Source organism: Mastomys coucha, unplaced genomic scaffold (genome assembly GCF_008632895.1).
Source record: "Mastomys coucha isolate ucsf_1 unplaced genomic scaffold, UCSF_Mcou_1 pScaffold9, whole genome shotgun sequence".
Classification (NCBI taxonomy): Eukaryota; Metazoa; Chordata; class Mammalia; order Rodentia; family Muridae; genus Mastomys; species Mastomys coucha.
In genome coordinates, this window is record NW_022196915.1 from 7,151,032 (window position 1) to 7,176,849 (window position 25,818).

At 43.0% G+C, this 25,818-nt stretch overlaps 1 protein-coding gene across 2 annotated transcripts in view; it reads right to left on the reverse strand.

Moving 5' to 3' along the window:
- Cfap70 (cilia and flagella associated protein 70) overlaps nt 1–25,818 on the reverse strand; it is a 61,228-nt gene that overhangs the window by 13,642 nt on the left and 21,768 nt on the right. For both annotated transcript variants that reach the window (XM_031361270.1, XM_031361269.1), the window contains exons 8-17: nt 25,498–25,592; nt 20,798–20,897; nt 17,170–17,304; nt 13,068–13,235; nt 12,843–12,923; nt 12,049–12,140; nt 9,939–9,999; nt 9,467–9,661; nt 6,141–6,272; nt 2,580–2,705 (exon numbers count right to left, since the gene is read on the reverse strand). In XM_031361270.1, coding sequence (XP_031217130.1) covers nt 2,580–2,705; nt 6,141–6,272; nt 9,467–9,661; nt 9,939–9,999; nt 12,049–12,140; nt 12,843–12,923; nt 13,068–13,235; nt 17,170–17,304; nt 20,798–20,897; nt 25,498–25,592 — 1,185 coding nt within the window. The remainder of the gene's footprint in view (nt 1–2,579; nt 2,706–6,140; nt 6,273–9,466; nt 9,662–9,938; nt 10,000–12,048; nt 12,141–12,842; nt 12,924–13,067; nt 13,236–17,169; nt 17,305–20,797; nt 20,898–25,497; nt 25,593–25,818) is intronic.

A 25,818-nucleotide genomic window follows, 5' to 3' on the forward strand; every position in this document is an offset into this window, starting at 1 on the left:
AATTGCTATCATAAACTTGAGATGGCAAACATACACAATTATCTATAAGAATTATCTATCCCAAGAAGAAGGATGCTTCATGTAAATGAAAACTACAAACATGGCTTAAAGAAATTATCAAGGTATAGTAGCTCATGCCTTTAATGCCAGTATTTGGGAGGCAGAGGCAGACAGATCTCTGTGAGTTCAAGGCCAGCCTGGTCTATAGAGTGAGTTCTAGGACAGCCAGAGCTACACAGAGAAACCCTGTCTCCCAAACCCAAAAAACCACCACTCTCCTCCCCCAAAAAAGGAAAAGGAAAGATAAAAGAAATTAAAGAGGACATGAATGAATGGACAGCTACCCTGAGTACAGGTTAGGATGGGAAGATTTAGTGTTGTTAAGACGTCAGTGCTGCTCAGAGCAACCTACACACAAGGCAATCCCTGTCAACATCTCAACAGAAATTCTTCAAAAGTTAAACACAGAATCACTATACATCCCACAATTCCACTCTTAGGTATAACCAAAGTAATTAAACACTAAAACAGATGCTAGATAGTTTTACAAAAATGTTGTGTTGAGTCTTTTAGTTTGGTTTGGCTTTTTCATGACAGGGTCTCACTATATAGCTCTAGCCATCCTGAAACTCACTGTAGACCAAGCTGACTGCCAGCTCAGAGATCCACCTGCCTCTGCCTCCTGAATACTAGGATTACAGAGGTGGGCCTCTTTTGAGTCTTAAATGCTGGATACAAGTTGCTTGAAAAATATATGTTCTACAAATAATTTCTCCTACTCTGTACTTTCTTTTTTTTTTTTAAAGATTTACTTTATTTATTTTATGTGTATGAGTACACTGTAGCTGTACTGATGGCCATGAGCTATCATGAGTGTGGCTGCTGGGAACTGAACTCAGGACCTCTGCTGGCCCCGCTCGCTCCGGCTTAATTCACTGTAGCTGTCTTCAGATGCACCAGAAGAGGGCGTCCAGTCTCATTACGGGTGGTTGTGAGCCACCATGTGGTTGCTGGGATCCGAACTCAGGACCTTCAGAAGAGCAGTCCTGTGCTCTTACCCGCTGAGCCATCTCGCCAGCCCTACTCTGTACTTTCATAGCCCTGGCAAGCCTGGACCTTGTTATAAAGCCCACACTGGCTTCCAGTTTACGGCAATCTTCCTGCTCCTACTTTCTGGTGCTGGGATGACGGACATCATTTTTCCCTGGCACCTTCTGTCCTTTGGTTGTCTGCCAAGGGACTCTCCACACCACACTTGGTCAAAGAGATTTTTTTCTCCTGTTTCTTCTGAAAGTTCCATGTTTTACATTTAGATTTGTTATCCACTCATCATTGATTTTTGCAAAATGTTGAAAGTCAGGTCAAGGCTTGTCCATTTTGCATGTGGACTACCAGCTGCTCTCGTACTATTTGTTGAAACAACTCATTTGTCCATTGCATTTATTCTACAACTTCATCAAATGTCTAATGCCCTGGGTGCTGGGGAAAAGGCACTTATGCAAACATGAGGACCAGAGTTCGGATCCCTAGCACCCAAGGAATAGCCAGGTAGGTGTAGTAGCCTGTTGGTAATCTCAGTGTGAGAGACAGGGGCCTACAGACCCTAGGCTCCAGAGCAAGCTGAGCAGCTAGACTAGCCAGATTGGTTAGCTCTGGGTTCAAATGAGAGAACCTGATACAATATCTAAGAAGGGGAAGACCCTGTTTGAATCATACTACCCATGTAGTGGCTTGCAACTATATGTAACTCCAGTCCTAGGACATCTGATGCCGTCTTCTGCTCTCCACAGGCACCAGGCATGTACCTGGTGCACATGCTCACAAGGAGACAAAACACTTTATACACAAAGTAAAAACAAATTTAAAAAATAGTCAAGTGTCCTATTGGACACATGGCTCATTTCTTTAATAGTAGAACTCAGGAGGCTGAAACAGGAAGATCTCATAGGCCAGCTTGAGATACAGGGAAACATCTTGTCTCAAAATTCCAAAGCCTGGGCTTTGTAGAGTACAAGCCTGGCATGCGTAAGGTCTCCTGTTGAATCCCAATACTCCATGAACTGGGGGTGCTGTGGGTGCCGCCATGATCCTAACGTCAGAGAGATAGAGGGAGGAGAAGAGAAGGTCAAGTTCATCCTTGGCTAATAATGATTTTAAGGTCAGCCTGGGATACACAAGACCCTGTCTCCAAAAAAGAAAAAGATAAATTAATAACAAAACCAAAACCAAAAATCAAATGATCTTACTCATATGGGCATAGTTTTGGCACCTCTCATTCTAGTCTACTGATCTGTGTCTATGGTTTGACGGATTGAGTTTAAATTTAATTTAAAAACCTACAATTTATTGGGGGGGGTGCTGACACATACCTTTAATCGAAACACTTAGGAGGCAGAGGCAGGCAGATCTCTGAGTTCAAAGCCAGCCTGGTCTACAGAGTGAATTCCAGGACAGCCAGGGAAACCCTATCTCAAAAAATTAAAACCAACTAAACAACTCTATAAACAAGACAAACAAAAAAACTATAATTTTACACAGATTCACAAATAATAACAACAATCACTGAGATGTCTGGTCACCTCTTCATAATACATTGCTGCCATTTCAAAGTTCTCGTTGACTTCTGCCTCAAAGGCAAAGAGTCGAAGCTGATCGATGCTTGTCTGAATCGTTGAGCTAGTGCTTGGGACATCATCCGGGATGGCCTTGTCATTGAGATTGTAAACAAACAAAATAAACAATTACATGTGGAGATGTTCATAAGAATAAACTGGATATGAGGTATAGTCATAACATAAACGAAACATAAACATTATGTGTGAAAGGCTAACCATAATAGGCACTTAGAAGGTGGAGGCAGAAGGATCCATTCAAGGTCATCCTTGGCTGCATAGCAAGTTCAGGGCTAGCCTAGACTATGTGAAGCACTGTCAAAAGGAAGAAAGAGAGGTATTAGACAAGCAACCCTTAAGTTCTCAAAGGTATTGGAGACTGGGCCTAGCACCTTGCATATGCCTGGGAAATGCTCTAACTGAGCTTTATTCCCAGGTCTAAACCCTCAACTTTTTTTTTTTTATAAACTATTTACTTTTTTATAATTTTTAAAAATATTACGTGTAGTGGTGTTTTGCCTGCACACTTGTATGTGTGAGGGTTAGGGACAACTGTGAGCTGCAGTGTGGATGCTGGGAATGGAACCCAGGTCCTCTGAAAAAATAGTCAGTGCTCTAACTGCTGAACCATCTCCCTAGCTCCTAGCCCTCAACCGTTAGCTCCCATCTAAGCTGTTTCTCCCCATGCCCTGTCCTTGTGATCTCAGATGAGAGTCACCCAAGGCTTCTTTCCTCCTTTTCAAGGCCAACCTTTCCATCTCAAGCCTGGTTCTCTCAGTTCTCCACCTAGGCTTTCTGACTGCATTTCCTCCCTTTACTTAATTTTCTTGTTTGTTTTCTTTGAGACAGGTTCTCACGCTCTCACCCATGATAGTCGGAAAAGAACAATGTAGGCCTAGGCAAGCCTGGAACTCACTATGAAGCCCAAGTTGGCCTGCACTCATGGCTATCCCCCTGCCTCACTCAGCGTCATGGGTGTTGAAGTCACCATGCCCAGTCCTTCACTTGGATTTAACTTGTCCACTTTGCCCACTTCATTTACCAAACCCATTAATGTGCTCGCCTTAAAGAAAATAGCCCTGTAATTTCTAGATTCTATGTTCCTTTGTCCAACTTCTTGAATGTATATTATTTCCTATCAACATATTTACTACTCAATTAATTTTAGTTTGAATCTTCCCAGTGTAAATGAAAATTCCCATGGAAAATTTGACAATAATCTCCTTATTGTCAGATTCAACAAAATTCCCTCGACTTGTTTTTTTTTTTTTCTTGAATTCTTAAGTATTGGACAATGTACATCTGTTTTCTTTTTAATTCTTTCTCCTTGGCTCCAGCAATCCCACACTCCCCTGCTTCCTGAAGTTTCATTTGTTCCCTTTGTTATCTCTTCTGCTCACCCATCCCTTCACGGATACTTCCTAGGCATCTACTGCCAGACCTTTGGTCTTTCCTCATAATTTTTTCAGGCAGCTGTGTCTCTGGCCACATGGCTCCTCAAACCTCATCTCTAGCTCAAACTGCTCTCTCTTAAGCAAAGACCCACCGGTGCTGGTGTTCAAAAATAAACCCAGGATCCTCCTACCCACCCCACTCCCACCGAATCTACTCATGCTCTGTTCCTTGGCCACCAATGCTCAGTCACCAAGTCCTAAGCTTAAGAACACTTGACTCAGGGCTAGAGAGATGGCTCTGAGGTTACGAGCTTTGGCTGATCTAGCAATGAGCTTGAGATGGTTCAGTTCCCAGCACCCACATGGTTGCAGTTCACAACCACCTGTGGCATAGTTTCAGGGGACCTGATGCCCTCTTCTGGCCTCCATGGGCACTACATATACACAGTAAACATACATATGTGCAGGCAAGATACCTACGCATATTATTAAGTTTTTGGGTGTTTTGCCTGGTGCCCATAGATACCAGAAGAGGGTGTCAGATTCACCTGGATATGGACTTATGGATGGTTGTTAACCACCATGTAGGTACTAGGAATTGAACCCAGGTCCTCTGGAAGAGCATCCAGTGCTCTCAACAGTTGCTTAGCTATTCCTCTGACCCTGGAGTTTTTCTCTGTGAAGCATTCAAGGCCTCTCCTCCACCCCCAACCCCCACCCAAAGCTCTCATCAGGAATGGTTGCCCAGCTTCAAGTCCTGATTCTCCGACCTCTGCTCCTGAACTGTATGGCCTATACAGAAATGTGTATGTCACGCTCCTGAGCTCCTAAGCCTGGTGATGTACCTGATGACTCTGACACAGCCACCTGGAGATGTGTGCAGCTTCGAAGGCCCGGCTCCTTTAGGCAACCTTCCCTGAGAGGTCCCAGGATTGCACAAAGCTCTGGCCTGCCCCTGAGAGACAAGCCTCTAGCAAAAGCATCCACCTCATCTGCATCAAGCCTGACTCCTGTGCTAGACAAGCAGTCCCGGGGATGGAAGGCGGCACACAATTCCCACCTCACGTCAACTGTCAAGAGTGTTCCAAACAAATCATATAAGATCATACATGCCACCCACACTCATGTCCAAGCCAGACTGCCCCAATCCTGTAGCATTGTGCTCCCCGGTCTTACCTATTCTGAGAAGACTGAAGCATGTAAGGAAAGGTCAGGAAAGAAAGAGTGCAGTGAAGGAAGAGAGAAGAGGACAGACAGAGGCCGTGAGGTGGCTTGGCTGCTCAGAGATTTGCTTTTGTCACACCAGGTAACAATTAGCTACCTGCAGGAATGCAGAAAAGCAGGCAAGACGCAAGCATGCAAACACAGGCACAGACTCGTGGGTACAAAGCCATCGGCAGTCGCTAAAATGCACATTCCAAGCTGGCAAAGGAGCTCAGCGGGTAAAGGAATCGGCTGCCAATCCTAACGACTTAAATCTGGTCCCTGGGAAGGAGGGATCTGGACAAATGCACTGTGGCACACAAAATAAATGCAAATGTAATTTAAAAATGTAAAGGCATATTTTAATTGTTACCACCATCTTTACCAGCAGTTCCAACATGCCTTTTCAAATATCCAAAGATATGGGTTTTCCTTATATTTATTACCCTGAGGAAAAATTGAGACTTGTGTACATTCAGAAAATGTTTCATTTTGTGATTTCCATAGCTTTTATTTAACAATTCTGTCATATTAAAAATCTTTTATTCTTCTTGTGTATGTGTGTGTGTGTGTTAGTGCATACATGTCTTGTCTGAGGTCAGATGAGGGTGCAGGCAGTTATGAGACACCATGTGGATGCTGGGGTCAAACTTGTATCCTCTGGAAGAACAACTAGTCCTCTTAACCCCTGAGCTATCTCTCCAGTCCCGTGTCACATTCTTTAAAGCTGGAGAACTAATCTTTGTAAGAAACTGAAAGAGCATATCCCTTCCCCCTCCAAAAGGACTGTCAGTACCCCATACAGAACAGACTACTTCATCCGTGTTTGTTGAATAAAGGAAGAGAATGAGCAAAGAAGGAAGGAGTGTTTAGAAAGAAGCCCTGCTGCCCTCCCCTCTGAGGGGGTGGGCTCTCAGTTGTAAACACCCACCTGGTTCAGGGCCACATGCATTTGATCTACCAAGAACACATACAGCTCACTGATAAATGTCTGCAGCTCCTCCTGGCTTTCGAATGCTGTTGTCTTCAAGTATTTCTCTCTCACAATCTTTACCACAGCATGCTGCAAGACATACACATGCCCTTCTGACGCTGCGGTTCAGCAGTGTACTGACACCCAGGTCTTTAGGGCTTCTAATATCGGGCTCATCAGAACCTCAAGGGATGGTCAGTTTCTTCCCCGTTATCTGTGAGGCTCTCAGTCCGCTAACAGCTCCCCCGTCAACAATGTTCTGAATGGATTTGTGTATTTAAAGACAGTCTCACTATGTAGCCCAGGCTGGACTGGGATGCACTTTGTAGCCCACGGTGCTCTTCAACGCACATCACCTGCCTCTGTCTCCCAAGCACTAGTTTTAAAGACATGTACCTCAAGCCTGGCTTGTAAGAAATTCTTTTCGAGAGTTTGCAACATCACTAACAGGGGAATGGCAGTGCCCATACATGTGAATTAGGTCATGGAGCTGAAATAACCTTGAAAGTAGGTTTGTGAGTTGTGTCTTTCCCAGCAGTCATTCGGTGTCACGGAGAAAGGTCTGAGAGGCTAGAGAACAGGATTCTGGTTAAAACACTGTCACTGTACCACTTCACATATTCTTTGCTTGTATGTTTGTCTTGTTTTGTTTTGTTTTTGTTTGTGTTTTAGGGACAATCTCTCTCTCTCCTCTTCTCTTCTCTCTCTCTCTCTCTCTCTCTCTCTCTCTCTCTCTCTCTGAGTGTGTGTGTGTGTGTGTGTGTGTGTGTGTGTGTGGCTGGCTGTCCTGAATTTCCCTCTATAGACCAAGCTGGCCTCAAACTCACAGAGATCCTCCTGCCTCTGCCTTCCAAGTGCTGGGGTTAAAAGCATGCATCGCCGGGGTGGTGGTGGCGCACGCCTTTAATCCCAGCACTTGGGAGGCAGAGGCAGGCAGATTTCTGAGTTCGAGGCCAGCCTGGTCTACAGAGTGAGTTCCAGGACAGCCAAGGCTACACAGAGAAACCCTGTCTCGAAAAGCAAACAAAACAAAACAAAACAAAAAAAGCATGCATCAACACCAGCCAGCATCATATATTCTATTCTGGTAACCCAGTCTCCTTATTTATTAAGTGAATCCGTAGTTTCTTTCAGTCTTGCCATCATACTTCAGATGGTGACTGAGAAGCTGAACAAAGAAAAGAGAAATAGAAGTTTGAAACTACATAAAACTGTATGGTGGCCCATGCCTATAAAGCCAGCACCAACAGAGCAAAGCCAGGAGAGAGCCATAGTTCAAGACAGCCAAGGTTGTACAGCCAGACTTTGTCTAAAAGACAAAGTTACACAAATACAGTAGTCTTGCTGAAGCTGCAGTCTGTTACCCATGGTCAAGTCCAGTTTGAAAACAAGTGGAAAATTCCAGAAACAAACAGTTCATAAGCTTCAAGTTGATTGTGTTCTGCGTAGATGTAGAAGTCTCACACTGTGTCCAGCTCCTTGGATCTGGAGTGCTCTCTGCTTAGTATTTCATACTGTCTAGGATACCAAGCACTAAGCACTTGGTAAACATGCTATCAGATTGACAGCCAAGGTACCATATCATGTGTGTTCAACACTCCCTACTGAACAGAATAAAGGCACCAAAGCACCAGCAATGAATGATGCCATCAGTTTGGATACACCATAGAGAAGCCATAAAGTGCTTCCTTTGAGTGAAAAAAATCATAGGCACATACACAGAAGGAAACAGACAAGCTTCAGTATTATCCACAGTTTAAAGCTATTTACTTATTTCTGTTTTACGTGTATAGGTTTTGCCTGCATAAACGTCTGTGCGCATGTATGCCTGATGCCCAGAGAGGCCAGAAGAGGGTATCAGATTCCCTGAGATTGTAGTAACAGATGACTGTGAGCCTTCATGAGAGTGCTGGGAACCAAACCTAGTCCTCTGGAAGAACTTAACTGCTGAGCTATCTCTCTAGCTGCTTATCCACAGTTCTGAACATCTACTGGGGATCTTAAAACACATACATCATAGAAATAGGGAGAATAATACATAAATTTAGCATGTTGGGTATGGCCTGACAGCTGTGGTTTCTTTTTTTCCTCACTAAGTTAGTTTATATACTAAACATCTTCATCATATTAATACTCATAATAATCCCACATGGTAATACTATCTCTTATTGCTCAAAAATAACTCATCCCCAAAACTTAAAAAAAAAATGTTCTGGGGGCTGGAGAGATGGCTCAGCGGTTAAGAGCACTGATTGCTCTTCTGAAGGTCCTGAGTTCAAATCCCAGCAACCACATGGTGGCTCACAACCATCCGTACTGAGATCTGATGCCCTCTTCTGGTGTGTCTGAAGACAGCTACAGTGTATTTACATATGATAAATAAATAAACCTTAAAAAAAAAAGCTATTTAAAAAAAAAAACTTAAAATGTTCTAAACGTAAATATTAGCTGTCCTAGTCAGGGTTTCTATTCCTGCACAAAACATCATGACCAAGAAGCAAGTTGGGGAAGAAAGGGTTTCTTCAGCTTACACTTCCACGTTGCTGTTCATCACCAAAGGAAGTCAGGACTGGAACTCAAGCAGGTCAGGAAGCAGGAGCTGGCTTGCTTCCCCTGGCTTGCTCAGCCTGCTTGTTGTTGTTGTTGTTGTTTTTTGTTTTGTTTTGTTTTTCAATTGCTTTTTTTATAGAACCCAAGACTACCAGTCCAGGGAGGGCACCACCACTATGGGCCCTCCCCATCTTGTTCACTAATTGAGAAAATGCCTTACAGCTAAATCTCATGGAGGCATTTCCTCACCTGAAGCTCCTTTCTCTGTGATAACTCCAGCTTGTGTCAAGTTGACACAAAACCAGCCAGTACACTAGCCACTATTTTAAAAGACCAGGATTTGTTTGTTTGTTTTTGTTTGGACAAGATTTCATCATAGCCCAGAGCCTAAGCTAGCCTCAGACTTGTTATGTAGCCAAGGCTGGGCTGATCCTTCACCTGCTGAGAGCTAGGATTACAGCTGTGCAGCACCAGTTCTCAACTCTTACTTGGCAGACAAAGAGGCCTAAGTGAGAGATATGGAGAATCAGCTATAGTGCTAGTGGAGGGTGTGAAGTTTGCTCTCAAGTCCAGCTCAGCCTCAAGTGAGGATTCGGTCTCACAGGCTCTCACTTGGAATAAATACACAGCATCCCGACACTGCAGAAGTGGATCACTTTCTGACATTCTGTGCTAGAGCGCCTAGCCTAGCAGAATCAGAGCTGATAGAATTCTTAAAGAAATGAATACTTTACCTTGAGCTGTTCTTTGAAAGCAAAGTACTTTCCAGAGCAATTGAGCTCATAGTTGAGCTGGCACTTCTGCTCCTCCATGGTCTCGTTGTCTATGTCACTCCCCTGTTTATGCCCCTGCTTCCCAAACATGCGGTGGTATTCACTCAGAATGGCTCTAGAAATGCTCTTGATCTGTGTGTGGTAGTCACTCACCGCCTGCGAAAACAACCAAGGCCTGGCAGTGAACAGATCATGGATTAGAAGTCCCCAACCAGGTTAGCACTAAAGTGTCCTTTTCCACTAAATCAGGCTACATACACACTGTACAGGATTCATTGATCACAAATGGGTACACACACACACACACACACACACACACACACACACACTCATACACAAACACTCCACCACACCTCAGGAAGCCACACTGAAGAGCTTGTGTTGCCTTCAAAAGCATTGTTACCCACAATTTCGCCCTGGCATTAACACTTGCCTTCTGAGCTCCCCCTGTCCGGCGGGTGAGAGGTGGTCTTGGGGGTATCATTTCCTTGACCCTGTATCAGGAAAAAGCAACAAAAACATGTGAGCTCAGTGTTTGACAAACACCTTTAATCCCAGCACTCAGGAGGCAGGTGGATCTCTGTGAGTTCAAGGCCAGCCTGGTCTACATAGTGAGACCCTGTCTCAGAAGCAAAACAAACTACTGAAATTAATAAAATCAGAAATGAAAAGGAAGACATAACAATGAAATATATCTTAAAATAATTATTCTGTTTGTTGAATGTTAACAGTTGAATATATCAAAATCATGTTCTACAAAAAAAACAAAACAAAACAAACAAGAATAACAAAAAATGGGTTTTACATGTGAGGAAAAGCAAAGACAGTAGTTTGGTTGGACTGAAGAGTGGAGGGCAAAGCAGACGCTCAATGTGCAGGCCACTGCAGGCCTTCATAAAGACCTTTATTCAGGTGTGATGAAGTTTCACTGGTAGTTTCAGAGCAGAGGGATCCTATGGGCTGACCTTCATTCTAATGTAAGCATATTATAATGCTGAATTAATGAGCTGGGGATATGGTTCAATAGAGAAGAGCGCTTACTGTGCAAGCCAGAAGACCTGAGTTTGAATCCTATCTCATATGTAGACGCACCACCATAAAAAAGCCAGGTATAGGGGTAAGATTCACCTGCCAGAATAGGGGCGGGTAAAGGCAGGTAGGGAACAGAGGGCTAGCTTGGCCCAGCAGTTTAGTTAAAATGTTAAGTTCCATTTTGAGTGAAAAAAACACCCATCTCAAAAAAAACTAAGGTAGGCTATGGAGATGACTATGGGGATAAAGGCATTCGCAGTGAAAACTTGAAACCTGAGTTCCGTCCCTGGGGCCTATGTAAAGGGGGAACAAGGTGCCAGCTCTACAGAGTTGTAATCTGACCACTAATGCAACACAGAGTGAATATACACCACTGCCGCACCCCCCCCCAACAACAACAATAAATAAAACTTAAAAAAAATATGCTGGGCAGTGGTGGCGCATGCCTTTAATCCCAGCACTTGGGAGGCAGAGGCAGGCAGATTTCTGAGTTCAAGGTCAGCCTGGTCTACAGAGTGAGTTCCAGGACAGCCAGGGCTATACAGAGAAACACACACACACACACACACACACACACACACACAAAATCCTTAAAAAAATAAGGTGCAGATGATTGAAGAAGACTGCCCTCAGGCCTCCACACATGCACATGAGTAAGTACACATATACACACATGTGCATACAGACATATACAGCACAAACACACACAGACAGCACACACGAGGGAGTATGCCCATACACACGTGCATGCGAACACACACACACACACACTCTGCACATGAATATAAGAAAAATACTCATAAAATAAAATTGCTGGGAAGTGGTGGTACATGCCTTTAATCCCAGGACTCAGGAGGCAGGGAAAGGTGGATCTCTGTGAGTTTGAGGCAAGTTTGGTCTACAAAGTGAGTTTCAGGACAGCCAGGCCTACACACACACACACACACACACACACACACACACAAACCTTATCTTGAAAACCCAAACAAACAAACAAAATTAAAAACAAAAAAAATGACAAACCCTTAGCAAGACCTACTAAGAAAATAAATAAATAAATGTAGAGATTTTAAAAAAGGATACAAGAACACTTTGGAACATTATATACCAACAAATTTAGATTGCTGATGAAATAGTAACACATAAACAAAGTGATGGTACAGTAAACACAGTTTTCAAGAATTCCATATATGTATATGTGATGCATGTGCATGAGTGTGTCTATGTGCTTTAAGGTCTATGGCCTTAAAGCAACTCCCAGAAAGACAACAGGGTGTGAAAATACTGTCATGAGAGTAGAAATTTGGGTGTTTTATACTTTCTTGCTCATGTCAACTAAAAAAAAATGTAATGCCATTCCCAATGAAGAAACAATAATGGAATAAACTCTATCTGTAACAAAGACAAAGGCACTGTTGCTTAGGACAGGGGACATTACATTTTGGGGACAAAATGAGTGGCCTCCTCTTCATTCCTAAACTGTAGCAAACAGGAGAATAAGTGCTGCACACCTGCTGGCCAGTTCCTCTGGCATCCGCTTAGGAACCAGGGCTTTGTCCAGCTGGATCTCCAAGACGATGTACGTCCCCGCTTCCATATATTGCTGCAGAGACATGGTTACTTGGTAATCTCATAAAAAGGCAGCAATGAAACATTTTTAGTAACATCAGGTACTACTTACAATACACCAAGTAAATATGCATATAAAACCGCATATGCGGAGTGATCTCTGTGGTTCAAATATTTTACATGGGATAACCATTTAAAAGAAATGTAGCAGTAGTGGTTAGCTCATTGAAGAAAGTGTTTTCATTTCTACTCTAGTGGCTCTCATTGAACATACTTTTTAAAAAAAAAAATTACTTTTTTTTTTTTTTTTTTTTTAAGACAAGGTTTTACTATGTAGCCCTGGTTGACTGGCACTCTTTCTGTGTGAACCAGGGCCTTGAACTCACAGAGATCCTCCTGCCTCCCCAGTGTACCTGGTGAACTCATTCATACTTCTCTTGGAACTATTTTAAATGCACGTCATTCTTTCCTCTTTTCTCTGCACAGAGAAGCCCTGTCAGGGGCGGGGGTGGGAACTAAGCTAAACTAAACCAGTTTAATTCCGGAAGGAGCTCAGCCACAGTCTTGTGTGAACTCACTTTGCGGTCTCAGTGAGCAAGCTTGCCCGAGGTCATAGAGTACTCATGAGCAAGCACTTGGGGTAACTCAAATCCTACCTCTAGCATTCTCTATGGAAGCTGTGTTACTCAGTGAAAGTCTGGAAGAGTTTAGTTTCTGAAATGATGAAGATAATTACCTGTCCTTCAAGGTTGTGGCTCAGGGGGGCTTCACTTTCCAATGGTGTGTCTGAGCTCTGTGATTTTATACTAGGCGCTTGCTGTAACAAAAAGAAACATCGGAATGTGGGTTGTTTCATGGCCTTCATAGAAGTGGGGACAGTAAGACACAAAATACGTCAATACAGTTCCCCAGATGGGAAATGAGTGCAAGAGTTTGTCTGTATACATGGTCTTGAGCCTACCAACTCTCCTAGCCGAGGTCGTCCTTCTATGTCCTTGTCTTTCCCTGGTTTCTCTTCTTTCAGATTCTTGGAGACAGGTTTGGACAGTGGAGAGTTAAGTCCTCCTGCTTTGTTATTGTGGACCAAATGGTGCCCAGTGTCCCTGAATAAGCTGAACAAGCACTTGGTCTGAAAAGAAGCAAGCAAAGCAAGTGAACAGTGAATGAGTCATAGGTAATGGGCCTCTCCCCTTACCCCGGGGTGGGGAGAGGGGACAGTTTCTCCAGATCGTTTCAGCAGCCAGAACAGAGACCTGAAGACCCTCGCTGAACCCCTCCCTTATGGAGCACTTAAGATCACCACTGGAAATGAGCTGCCTCCCTGTTATGTAACATGGCAGAAGGAGACCTGACACCTACACTTGATTTTGTTGTCATAACTGTAGTCATCAGAAAGATTTCCTCTTTGACACATAATTCTGAATTACCTCAAGTAAAATAACTCACTTATATAAAAGAAACAATATTTGTTTAGTTGCTACTATCAAATCTAACTGGAAGAATAAGGCAAGTTTAAAGTTGACGATAAAGCCTTGGTATGTATAGTTCAAACCACAGTGGATTTCTGTCATGTTTTCTAGGGGAAAGTAATCCCCTGCAAAATTTAACAGTAAAAATGCATTATGAGGGCTGGAGAGATGGCTCAGCCGTTAAAGGCTAGGCTCACAACCAAAAAATGCATTATGCAAGCATTGCAAAGATGGTTATTTTTCAATAATAAAGTTATAGAAGATCCACCATCTATTTGCATACCAAATGAGTAGCAGACTCTTCTTTTAAAATAGAAATCAGCCAGGCTGTGGTGGCACACACCTTTAATCCCAGCTGTTGGGAGCAGCCTGACTGCTCTGTCAGCCATAACTGCTTATTGCCACAAAAGCCTTGGCCTCCATGGGAATGTACTAGCCCAGCTGAAATCATCAGCTGCCTCGATGGGAAAGTACTGACCCAGCTAAGAACAAAAGACCATTAACCTTGCTGTCAGGTATCCAACAGCCCACTTAGTACCAGCATAGATAAGAACAAATAGGTCGTTAATCTTACTGATAAGTATCTAACAACCGACTTGGTTATGAAAGCCCACCTTAGATTTTGTGGTTAGACATCTAACAATTCATTTTGCTATGAGATCATATATCTATGGGTCCTGTAGACAAGTGTTTAACTCCAAGTCCAGTTAGGGGCAAAATAGTCATGCACAGTTGAGGGCAAAGTAGTCATGCATCATATAGACAGGTGCCTAGCAACCTGAACTTTTTATCTAGCCAGTTTCCTGATCCTGAGATCATCTGCACTCCTCGAAGACAAAGGTGTGGTGGTAACCCTGTCCCCTCCCCTTTGCCCCTTCTGCTTGTAAGAGTATATAACCTGAGCAAGAAACATTAAAAATTGCAGCTTGATCAGACTCTTGATTTGCTGTCATTGTTCCTTTGCACCCCGTCTTGCTTTCTCTTCCATGGGACCCCCATAGTCTCTGACTGCCCCACGGGATGGGGCACCCAGTATTTGGAAGGCAGAGGCAGATGAATCTCTGAGTTCAAGACCAGTCTGGTCTACAGAGAGAGTTCCAGGCCAGCCAAGGTTACACAGAGAAACCCTATCTAGAAAATAACCATACATACATACATACATATGTACACACATATGTACATACATATATATATATATATATATAAATATCAGACTTCTAGGGATTTATCATTAAAATAACTTAAACCCCTTTGATCTAAAGTGGTGTAATGCCTGCAAGATATGCTAGGTCAATGCTGACACAAAGTTTGTGGGAGTAACCAACCAATAACTGATTAGCCATAAGGCGCGCTCTCTGAGATAAAACCTATTATCTGGCATTGCTTGGGTGACTGAGAACTAGAGACTAGATAGCCCAGGACCTAGGGTAAAAACAAGTAACACTGATCTAAAAACAGAAAGGGGGAAAAAAAAAACAACTGAAAACATAGTGATAAAATGATTCTGCTGTCCTCATGGATCAGTGCCTTGATCGGCCATCATCAGAGAAGCTTCCTCCTTCAGAAGATGAGAACAAATGCAGAGACTCCCCCCTAAGTCAGACATTACACAGAGTGTGAGAGACCTTGGAATGCTCAGCCCTAAGTGAGATGTCTCCATCAAATCACTCTCCTCCAGGCTCAGGGAACCCTGCAGAAGAGGAGGCAGAAAGAGTGTATTGTATGTAAGAGCCAGAGGGGATGGGAGACACCAAGGAAACAAGACCCTCGAGAGCAACATGAGCAAAGCTCCTATGAACTCACAGAGACTGAGGCAGCACGCACAGGGCCTGCATGGGTCTGCACCATGTCCTCAGTGCATGCATACACACGTATACATATATGCATATACACATACGCATGCACATAATGGCTTCCAGTTTAGTGTTTTTATGAGATTCCTAAGTGTGTGATCAAATGAGTCTCTGATTCTTGTGCTTTCTTCTCTTGGGCTCTTTTCCTCCTGTTGATTTATCCTTCCAGCCTCCATGTGATAGCTTTTGTTTCATCTTATTGTATTTTGTCATATTTTTTAAATGAATGAATGAGTGAATGAATGAATGAATGAGTGAATGAATGAATGAATGAATGAGTGAGCGAGCGAGCAAGCACCTGGTCACTATAGTGAAGGTTAACAACTGAGCTGTCATAAGCGTCACTCCAGGTCAGGTCTCATGCACAGGACATATAGTTGGACAACTACAATGGACCCCACAGTTTCTTGTGTGCTTTTATTTAGTTACAGTTTGGTGAGTTTGTTTGGTTTTCCTGTTTGGATGTTGTTTTATTTTGTTTCCTTGTTGTGTTTGGCTTTTTGGTGTTGGGTAGTAAGGGACAGGGAGAGGATCTGGAAGGACTTGGGGGAGGAGAAGAATATGGTCAAATATATTTACATTTAAAGATTGTTTTAAATAATAAAAAGACAAATAAATAAGTTCAACTGTATTAATTTTGTGTGTGTGTGTGTATGTGTGTGTGTGTGTGTGTGTGTGTGTGTGTGTGTGTGTGCTTCTGTGGGTATTATGGAGGTGAGCAGACAACTCTTAAGAAAAGTGCTTCCCTCTTATCTCATCTTATGGGATCTGGGGATCAAACTCAGGTTGTCAGGACTGCCTGAAAGTGCCTTTACTCTCTGAGCTTCTTGCCAACACAAGTAAAAATAATAAGATAGGGTCTGGTGACATGGCTCAACAGTTAAGAACTTAAGAGTTAACTGCTCTTCCGGAGGTCCTGACTTCAATTCCCTGCAACCACATGGTGGTTCACGACTATCTATAAAGGGATCTGATGCCGTCTTCTGGCATGTGCGTGTATATGGAAACAGAGCACTGATTCTTCTTCCTCTTCCTCTTCCTCTTCCTCTTCCTCTTTTCTTCTTCTTCTTCTTCTTCTTCTTCTTCTTCTTCTTCTTCTTCTTCTTCTTCTTCTTCTTCTTCTTCCTTCTCCTCCTCCTCCTCCTCCTCCTCCTTCTTCCTCTTTCATCATCATCATCAACAACATCATCATATCATACTCAGGTCTGCCATGGTGATGCACACCTTTAATCTCAGCAGTTTGGAGGCAGAGGCAGATGGATCTCTGAGAATTTGAGGCCAGTTTGATCTATATATCAAGTTCTGGGACAGCCAGATTGGCACAGTGGGACTCTGCCTCCAAAAAAAACAAACAAACAAACAAACAAAATACAAAAGCAAAACAAAACATGGGCATGTCCTATAATCCCAAGCACTTGGGAAGCAGAAAAGTTGTAAGTTCAAGAGTAGCCCAAGCTACATACAAGAAATCCCGTCTATATTACAAATGCAGTTAGCAACCATACCTGGGGAGGTCATGAAGGAACTAAATTGACATAGCACTGAAATGATGTCGGAACGTATATGTCTATAACCCAAAGACAAATGCTTCTCTCAGCCTTAATTCTCACACAGTGGTGAGTGCAATATACTAAGCGGTTCTAGATGTCATTGCAAAGACCTGAGCGCTAAAGACACAATGAAATACATATATGGAATATGGACGATAAATTAAGATGATACATCTTATGCAGTTTCTTACCTTTTCAAAGACTGTCCCATCCAGGTAGGGGTACACATGAAAAGCCCCTCTTATCCTCTTCACTCCTGGATACAGGAGTGGGACCATGTTGACGTAAGCCACACCATGAAAGGAAAGCTGGTTTTCATCATCGATCTAAGGGAATACGAGTAGAGCTGTTACAGCTACAGAGGAGGGGCGTATGGTGTGGAGTTCAGACTTGGAGATCAAAGATTTGTTCTTAAAACAAGCTCTGCTAAGCAAGTAGCTTTGTATGCTTGCTCAGTGGCAGACACTTTGGGACCTGGTGTCATTTCCAGAGTGGGTTTAATAACCACCAAGGAAATGCTTATTAGCAAGGTTAATGAGGCAAGGTTAAAAGCTGTAGGCAAGTTAACTGATACATTCAACTGAATTGACATTATAAACACCCAACCAAAACGTCCATGTCAGCAAATCACTTCTTAGAAGAAAAGTAAAATTTTGTAAAAGAGATAACAGAATTTAAGATAATCGGATGATCTGGCTCGGACTGTATTTTAGAGTTCTGTGACATGAGCAGAACCTTCCAGAGCTTTACTGTGGCTTCTGACCAGCATGTTTTGACATGTATCCTCAGCTGATAGGTCATGCTTTGCTGAGAAAGGGGACTCTCTTTGTATCCAGGTTCCAAGGAGTGCTTCCATTAATTAGCAACTCCTGCCACTGACTAAGGACCACAAACAAGCCTGCCTTGTATTTGCAAGACCTGATTGCAAATACAACTCTCACTCTAAAGACAAAGTGCTTGCTAATGAACATATTCTAACGTCATTTTGCCATAAAATATGTTAAGGGAAAATCAAATTTTAGAGAAAACAACAATTCCAAGTTTAAAAGTAATCTCTTTACATGTGCCTACTATAATAACTTAGATGTGAGATGAAGAAAATCCTTTGTTTCCATCATAACATTTCATGGCTTTGATATCTAAGGGATGTTAACCAATATACATTATAAAAAAGAGGGAAGTAGTTATATGCTGATATAACTATTCTGTTTTAGATAGAGTAGGGTTTCCTCATTCAAAAACTCTTTGGGGGGATGACAAGGTGGCTCAGTGGTGAAGAGCACTGACTGCTCTTCCAGTGGTTCTGAGTTCAAATCCCAGCAACCACATGCTGGCTCACAACCATCTGTAATAAGATCAGATGCCCTCTTCTGGTGTCTCTGAAGACAGATACAGTGTACTTATATGTAATAAATAAATAAATCTTAAAAAAAAACTTTTGGGGGGATGGCTCAGGGCTCACGGTGGTTGAGGACAGAAATCTGGATCCCAGCACACCCATAAATGCTGATCATGGGGAGCAACCCACTGGAATCCCAACATTGACATCAGGACAGAGCAGGCCAGCTAGCTAGACTAGTCCAAGTGGGGAACTCTGAGTTAAAGGTAAGAGACTTGGCTGTAACATATAAGGTGGGTAGCTATCAAGGAAAATATAGTGTCAACCTCTGGCCTCAACATACTAACGCACATATGTGCACATGTACTCATATGCACATGTGCACCCACACACATACAGACACTCATATATGCATGGATATTATGCACAAAGCTAGCATTTCAAATGATTTTCAGGGGTAGGCATGGTATCACATGGCTTGAATCCCAGCACTCTAGAGGCAGAAACAGGAGGATCTCTGTGAGTTTAAGGCTAGCCTGATCTACATAGTGAGTTCCAGGGCAGCCAGGGCTATGTAGAGATATTGTGTCTCAAAAGCAAAACAACAACACCAACCATCAACAGGATAGATGGCTCAGTGGTTAAGAGCACTGTCTGCTCTTCCAGAGGACTTGGGCTCAATTCCCAGCACCCAGATGACTGTTAACAACTGTCTTTAACTCCAGTCCTAGGGGATCTGATACCCTAACACGGACATACATACAGATGAAACACTAATGCACATAAAATGAAAATAAATAAATGAATATAACAAACACAAACCATTTTTGTTTTATTTTTTGGTTTTTCGAGACAGGGTTTCTCTGTATAGCCCTGACTGTCCTGGAACTCACTCTGTAGACCAGGCTAGCCTTGGACTCAGAAATCCGCCTGCCTCTGCCTCCCAAGTGCTGGAAACCATTTTCATCATACACATTCCCAGTGTGCAATGCTGTGTTACATAAGGACATGTTCAGTCATGGATGTGTGTGCACTGAGTGTGCTCCTCCACACAGCCTTCCCCCTCCCCTTCTTGTCCCCTAATTGGTGTTGCTTTCTACTTTCATGTCACATGCACAGACATAACTTTAAGTATCTGTATTAAATCCAGGAACTCCAAATGACAGAAAATATGTATTTCTCTTTCTGAGACTTACTTAGTTGGTATCATATGACTGCATCTGTTTTCCTGCAAGTGACTATTTTATATCTTATGGCTGAAAAAAAATCCATTATGTATTTATACTCTTACCATAGGTACCATAAGAAATAGTCATTTTTATCTAGGTCAAAATGAGTAATATAGTTCAATCTAGTTATCTTAGACTTACATGTTACAGAACATGTTCTGTATCATTTTTTCCTGTCTATGTCTCTTTATTACTCCTTGTGCATAAATTCCGTGAGGGCAGGGGTCACTCAGTAGACTGCCATTTAACATGATCATTGTACCAAAGGGAAGCTCCACATCTTTAAAGCCATTCCTCTGTGGTTTAATGCCTGGGCTGGTTCCGAAGCTTTGCTACTGTGAACTGTGTGGCAATAAACATGGATGGGCTAGTATCTCTGTGATATGTTGACTTGGAGCCTGTTAGGCAAATACTCAGAAGTGGTACAGCTATGTCACACTAGATCTGTTCTTAGTTTTCTAAGGAACCACCATGCTGATTTCCACGGTGGATTTTTGTTACAGAAAAGAACCTCTTCAAAACCAAATCAAATAACTTAGAAGCTTGAGTTGTGTGCTGCTCTGAGTTGTGTGTCATGCTAGGTTTGTGCAGACTATGAAAGCAGTCTATTGAATAACCCCTACCCTCACAGAATTTACACACATGGAGTAAGGATGAGACATAGACAGGAAAAATGATACAGAACATGTTCCAGGCTCACAAAACCCCGTCTTTCCAGAATCGTGGTTTATCTATGAACCTATCACTTAACAAGCAGTCTAACATCTTTTGTAGGTAGGTCTAAGTTAACTAGATTGAACCGTATCACTCATTCTGACATAGATAAAAATGAGTATTTCTTATGGTACCTATGGTAAGACTGTAACACAGGGTCAGGGAAGTGAATATCTGAAGAGAAGGCTTGAACAAGTATTTGTGAGCAGCAGAGAATGTCAGTAGCCAATCAGCCTGGTTTTCCTGGGAAAGCAGCTGTCAGTACATACACAAAGAAAGCCCTAGGCAAAGATCCACAAACTAGTCACATTAGGGGAAAGAGCCACATAAGATTGGATTAGACACAGAGATACAGAATAACGGACTTGACTTGATAGGTCACTTCTAATTTTAAAAACTTGAGGGGAAGGCTCTCTCTGTTGTCTAGGCTGCTCTCCAACTCCTGATCTAAAATGATCCTTGTCTCAGTTTCCCAGTGCTGGGAACCATGGGCAGAAGCCACCACACTCGTTTTATTTTAGGGATCCACATGTTTACCTTCTCAAGTTTGCCTGGTTTGGCTTTCGGCAGAACGATCAAAGGCACTCTTGTGATCTCCACTGGCCAGAGTCGGCAGTCAGCAATTCGCTTCTGTAAACTGCAAATTAAAAACCATCAGCACTGTCTGCAAATACAAATGGTAGAGCTTAAAAGGAAATGCTCTTCTGTGTTAGGAAATTATGAGTAAAATGAGCTGGGGGAATGGCTCAGTTGGTCAAGTGAGTGCTTGCCCAGTCCGGGTTCAGTTCAAAGTACTAAAAATAAAATCTATTGCCTAGAAAGTAATGGAATACATGGTGGGTTTTGTGTGTGTGTGTGTGTGTGTGTGTGTGTGTGTGTGTGTGTGTGTGTGTGTACATGAGAGAGAGACAGAGACAAGGACAGAGAGACAGTGAATGTCTTATTAGCCAGATGGCTTTACGTTTATTTGTGAGACAGTCTCACTAGTACAGCCCAGTTTGTTTTCAATCTTAGAACCCTTCTGTTTCAAGATCCTGAGAACTTGAATTACAGATGTCCACCACCATGCCCGGCTACACTGCTGATATTTTAAAATTTTTATTATTTTGAATCATGTGTTATGTGCATGCCTCTGAATGGGTTACACACATGTCAGTACAGTGCCTGTGGGTGGCACTGGATGCCCTAGATCTGGAGTTCCTGGCAGTCGCAAGCTGTTTGATGTGGGTGGCAGCACTGAGCAAGTGTCCCCTGGAAGCAGAGAAGATGCTCATCATAGCTGAGCCACCTCACTAGCCTTGGTGGTTGATTTTTTTAAAAAACCTTCCTGGGTTTATAGATATATAAAAATAATTGTTTAAATGCTAACAATTTCAAAGAACACATCTTTCAGTGCCACAGGGTGGCATAAGCTCAACAGGAGGCTAACACAAGAAGACCACAAGTTTGAGGGCTGCACAGCGAGTTCCAGGTTAGTCTGGGATGCAGCAAGACCCTGTCTCAAAACCAAACAATCTACTGGGGAGGTTTGGGGAGGTGGTGCATGTCTTTAATCTTAGCACTGCTAGACAGAAGTCGGAGAGCTGAATTTCAGATCAGCCTCGCCTTGTCTACATAGGGAGACCCTGTCTAAATAAACAAACACACTGAAAATTGTAATGATCAGTCTCATCAAGTTGGCAAGACTTATATTTACCATCCCTGCATATATTTCCTAGGATGTTTCTAGACAGGTTTAATGGCACAAGGAAGACCCACACTGACTGAATGTGGCTGGCAGCACTTGGAGAGCTGAGGTCTCTAACTGAATAAGGATAGGAGTGACATCCTTCACCTGCCTCTGCTCCCTGACACTATCAGCTGTCTCAGCTCCTAATTTCCCACCATGATGGACAAATCAACCTTTTTTCCCCCTGAAGATACTCTGGTCGGGTATTTTATCATAGCACTAAGTAAGTGATATAAAAATGTTGGTATTCTTTGAACTATAAAGTCCACGTCTAGTGAATAATTATTTAATTGTTATTAAAGTTGGCACACGTGTTTATTTTTACTGTGGTTGAGTGGACTTCCAGCTCAGACACAGCTATAAAGTGTCTCTGCTGTACTTACAGCAAGAAAAAAAGCTGGTCAAATTGAAAATTGGACTTTTTTTCCCCCTTAGCTCCATCAGAGAGTTGAGGTAAAGGGAAAATTGTGACTGAAACTTAGAGAGGTGGATCAGAGCTGAGATCCACTTTACTGATAGCTAAGGCCAGTACAGCACCAGGAAAAAAAAAACCCTCAATTATAACTTTTACAAATTATTTGAGACTAAGAGTTAAAAAAAAAACTCCAGGGCACCCAGATCTCAGGGCTACCTGTTCTAAATGTAGGAGCCATGCAGGAAGGAGAAAAACCTCATGCTTCAAGGAGGAGTGGAAAGTAAATGGTTTTAAATGCTCCCCAGGGTTGGTTTGTTTGAGGCAGGGTCTCACTATGTAGCCCTGGCTGACCTGGAACTTGCTGTAGACCAGGCTAGCCTCAGACTCACAGACTGAGTTCTACCTCTGTCTCCTCAGTGCTGGGATTGAAAGTGTCCACAGTTTGGAGTGTCCTCTGTAAAAAAGGTTTGATCTTTAAGGGAAACTACCAGAGCTTTGTGTTCTGAGAAGACAGCCAGCTACACAATTCCACCTCTGCCCAGCTTTCCTATCTCACAAAAGTTTGGGAAGGAGGCAAAAAGGACTATGAACCCTTCTGAGAACGACATCCCTAGGACTCAAAGCTACTAAAACACATAGACCCATTCCCACCCCCAAAACCTGCAGCCACAGCAACAGGGCTCCAGCAAAAGCACAGACTTCAGCTGAGAGCAACAGAACAGAGTCCCATCCTGACAGGTGCTCTTAGGTTAGCCCAAAGATGACAGGCAAGAGAAATTACCCAGGGGCCTGTGACATGGCTACAATAAATACTCACTGTATCTGGCTCCTGAACAGATCAGGGCCAAACCTCACACAAAGAACCTCTAGTCCTTGAATTCCTGTTTCCTCAACTATAACACTCAGATACCAACATTAAAGAGGGACAATGGCTCAGTGGGACCCTTGTGGTGGAAGAAAATACACCTCAACAGGTTGTCCTCTGATCCCACATATGAGGAAGTGGGGCTTCACAAAATTTGATGCAGATGAGATTGAAGACATGGTAACTCAGAAGTGAATCATCCATGTCTGTGGGGTCAAGGTCTCCCCAGTCATGGACCCTGGAGGAGCAGCAGGCCCTGCACTCCCGAAGCTTCCACTGTGTTGTTACCCCACCAAACATGTCCACCAGTGAACCTCATAGCCAGTCAAAAACCTCACTGCACTCACTAGGCTATCATGCAAGAGGAGAAATAATGGTTTTTCTCAAACAGAAAACGAGCCAGCAGCCCAGGCCCATGGGGAAAGGCTGTACATGTGCACTAATGAGCAAGCAGATAAGAAGTGCTAGAGGTTACAGAGAAACAAAATACTGAGGCACAGATTCAAATCCACAGAACACAGGGCAGACACCCATAGATTTCATAAATTAAAACAATTAAAGCTTTATATTCTACTTAAGTGATCTAATGGAGGAATATGTGCTCAAAGTAATAAGAGCAGCAGTTTATCCTCAGTAAAATCAAATCCATCAACATGGAAAGTGAGCTACACATGACCAGGTAGAGGACCAGAAGTACACCTCTGAAATACCAGACCAACTTTTTTTATTATTATTAATAAATTAAACTATTCTGGAGAAAAAATGTTTTTAAAAGCCAGAGCCAAGGCCTGTGATGGCAGGTCCATTGACACTCCTCTGTTCCTCATCTGTAACCAGCTTTCTGTAGCAGAGACAGATATTTATTTGTAGAGTATCAAGCCTCCTGTCTCTCCTTAGTAATGATATGCTGATTCGGGCTGGGTGACAATGTATTCAACTAAAACAATGTATTTTCTAGCATCAATTTCATCTAGAGATGACCCATAAGATATAGACAGAGGTTATTAGTTTCCTGGAAGGCTCTTGGAGGGTGTGTGGGGCGGGGCTGACAAAAGCCCTAATAACCACCAGCACGGGAGCTTCTGAACCCACATATGCTCCCTTCAACCACTTTCTGGGGGCAAGCCAGGGCTCCAGCAATCCTTTTGGTTTTTTAACCTCGCATGTTTGAGTGTTTTGCTTGCATGTATGTATGTGTGCCACAGGCATGCCTGGTGTCCACAGAGGTCAGAAGATGACCTCTTTGTATTCCCTGGGACTAGAGTTGCAGATGGCGGTGGGCTGCCATATGGATGCCAGGAATCAAACCTGGGCCCTCTGCAAGAGTAACAAGTGCTCTTAACTGCTAGGCCAGCTCTCCAGCCAAGTTCATGGGGGGCATTCAGAGCTTTGTGCTCAAGGGCACGCGCTAAAGGGACCTGGCATGTTAAGTACATGTGGTTCCAACAGAAGGAATGCAAAGCGTGTTTTCTGCCAGAAGGTGGGAAAAGACATACTTTCTAGTCTAGTGGCCTCTTCGAAATCCAGAGCCAGCACCAGACCTTTCTTGTAAATTTGTTTTTCTTAGTCTGTCTGTAGAACCTGTCTTTATAGAAGGTGTCACAGGTGTCACTACTTTACAGTTTCAGTGTAGTTATGTCTGATCTGTATTCAGTTTGTTTTGTTCCTCAAAGAGATTAAGGCATGCTTTGCTGTGCACATGGGACCGAGTTGATCATCACAAGAATAGTTCTCACCAGATTATGCTGTGCTTAAATAAACTAGAAATAAACAACTCCTGAAGTTTGAACCAATACTAGCTGCGTGGCTCCAGATGGCCTTCCTGCCTCATCTCTCTGCTGCCCCTGAAAGTCACAGAGACACACCATGCGTGTGCGCGCGCACACACACACACACACACACACACACACACACACACTCATACATGCATGCGTGCACACGTATGCATGCATGAGCTCTAGCAATCTTGAGCTATGAGGTAGAGCAAAGGCTGTGCAAATCAGTTTTAGAATTATTTTATGTGAGTGGAAAAGAAATGCTCCCCTCTGCGAAGTCTCCATCACTAGGGCTTCTGCTATCAGCAGATAAACAAAATGTCAAGCTGATGCAGACAGAGTAGAAGAGAAAGTTTCAAACAGCCTTAACTCAAATGTAAACAGCGTTAAGAACTTCCCTCCCCCACCCCCAGGGGAACCAGGTGGTTGGGTGCAATTCTTGGCTGTTCCCACCTTGCCACAGCAGTAGGATGGAGGAAGCAGCGACTTTCCAAGTCCCAGACAATCCTCTTCTTCGTGGATTCAGCTTGGTTCCTAAATTCCCTGTCCTGTGAAATAATATGATGGAAGTTTCTGTTCTCCATGTGCCTGTTGCATTCTGTCAGTTTGTGGGCATTCCTGTATATGACGCCCACTGCAACTAACTGCTTCGGTCTATGAGAGAACCTACTGATTGCAATGTGGCGCTGAATGCCAAGTGTTTATGCACATAACCTCAGTCAGTGATTCTCAATTCAGAATGCACATTAAAATCATGGAGGAGCTTAAAAAAAA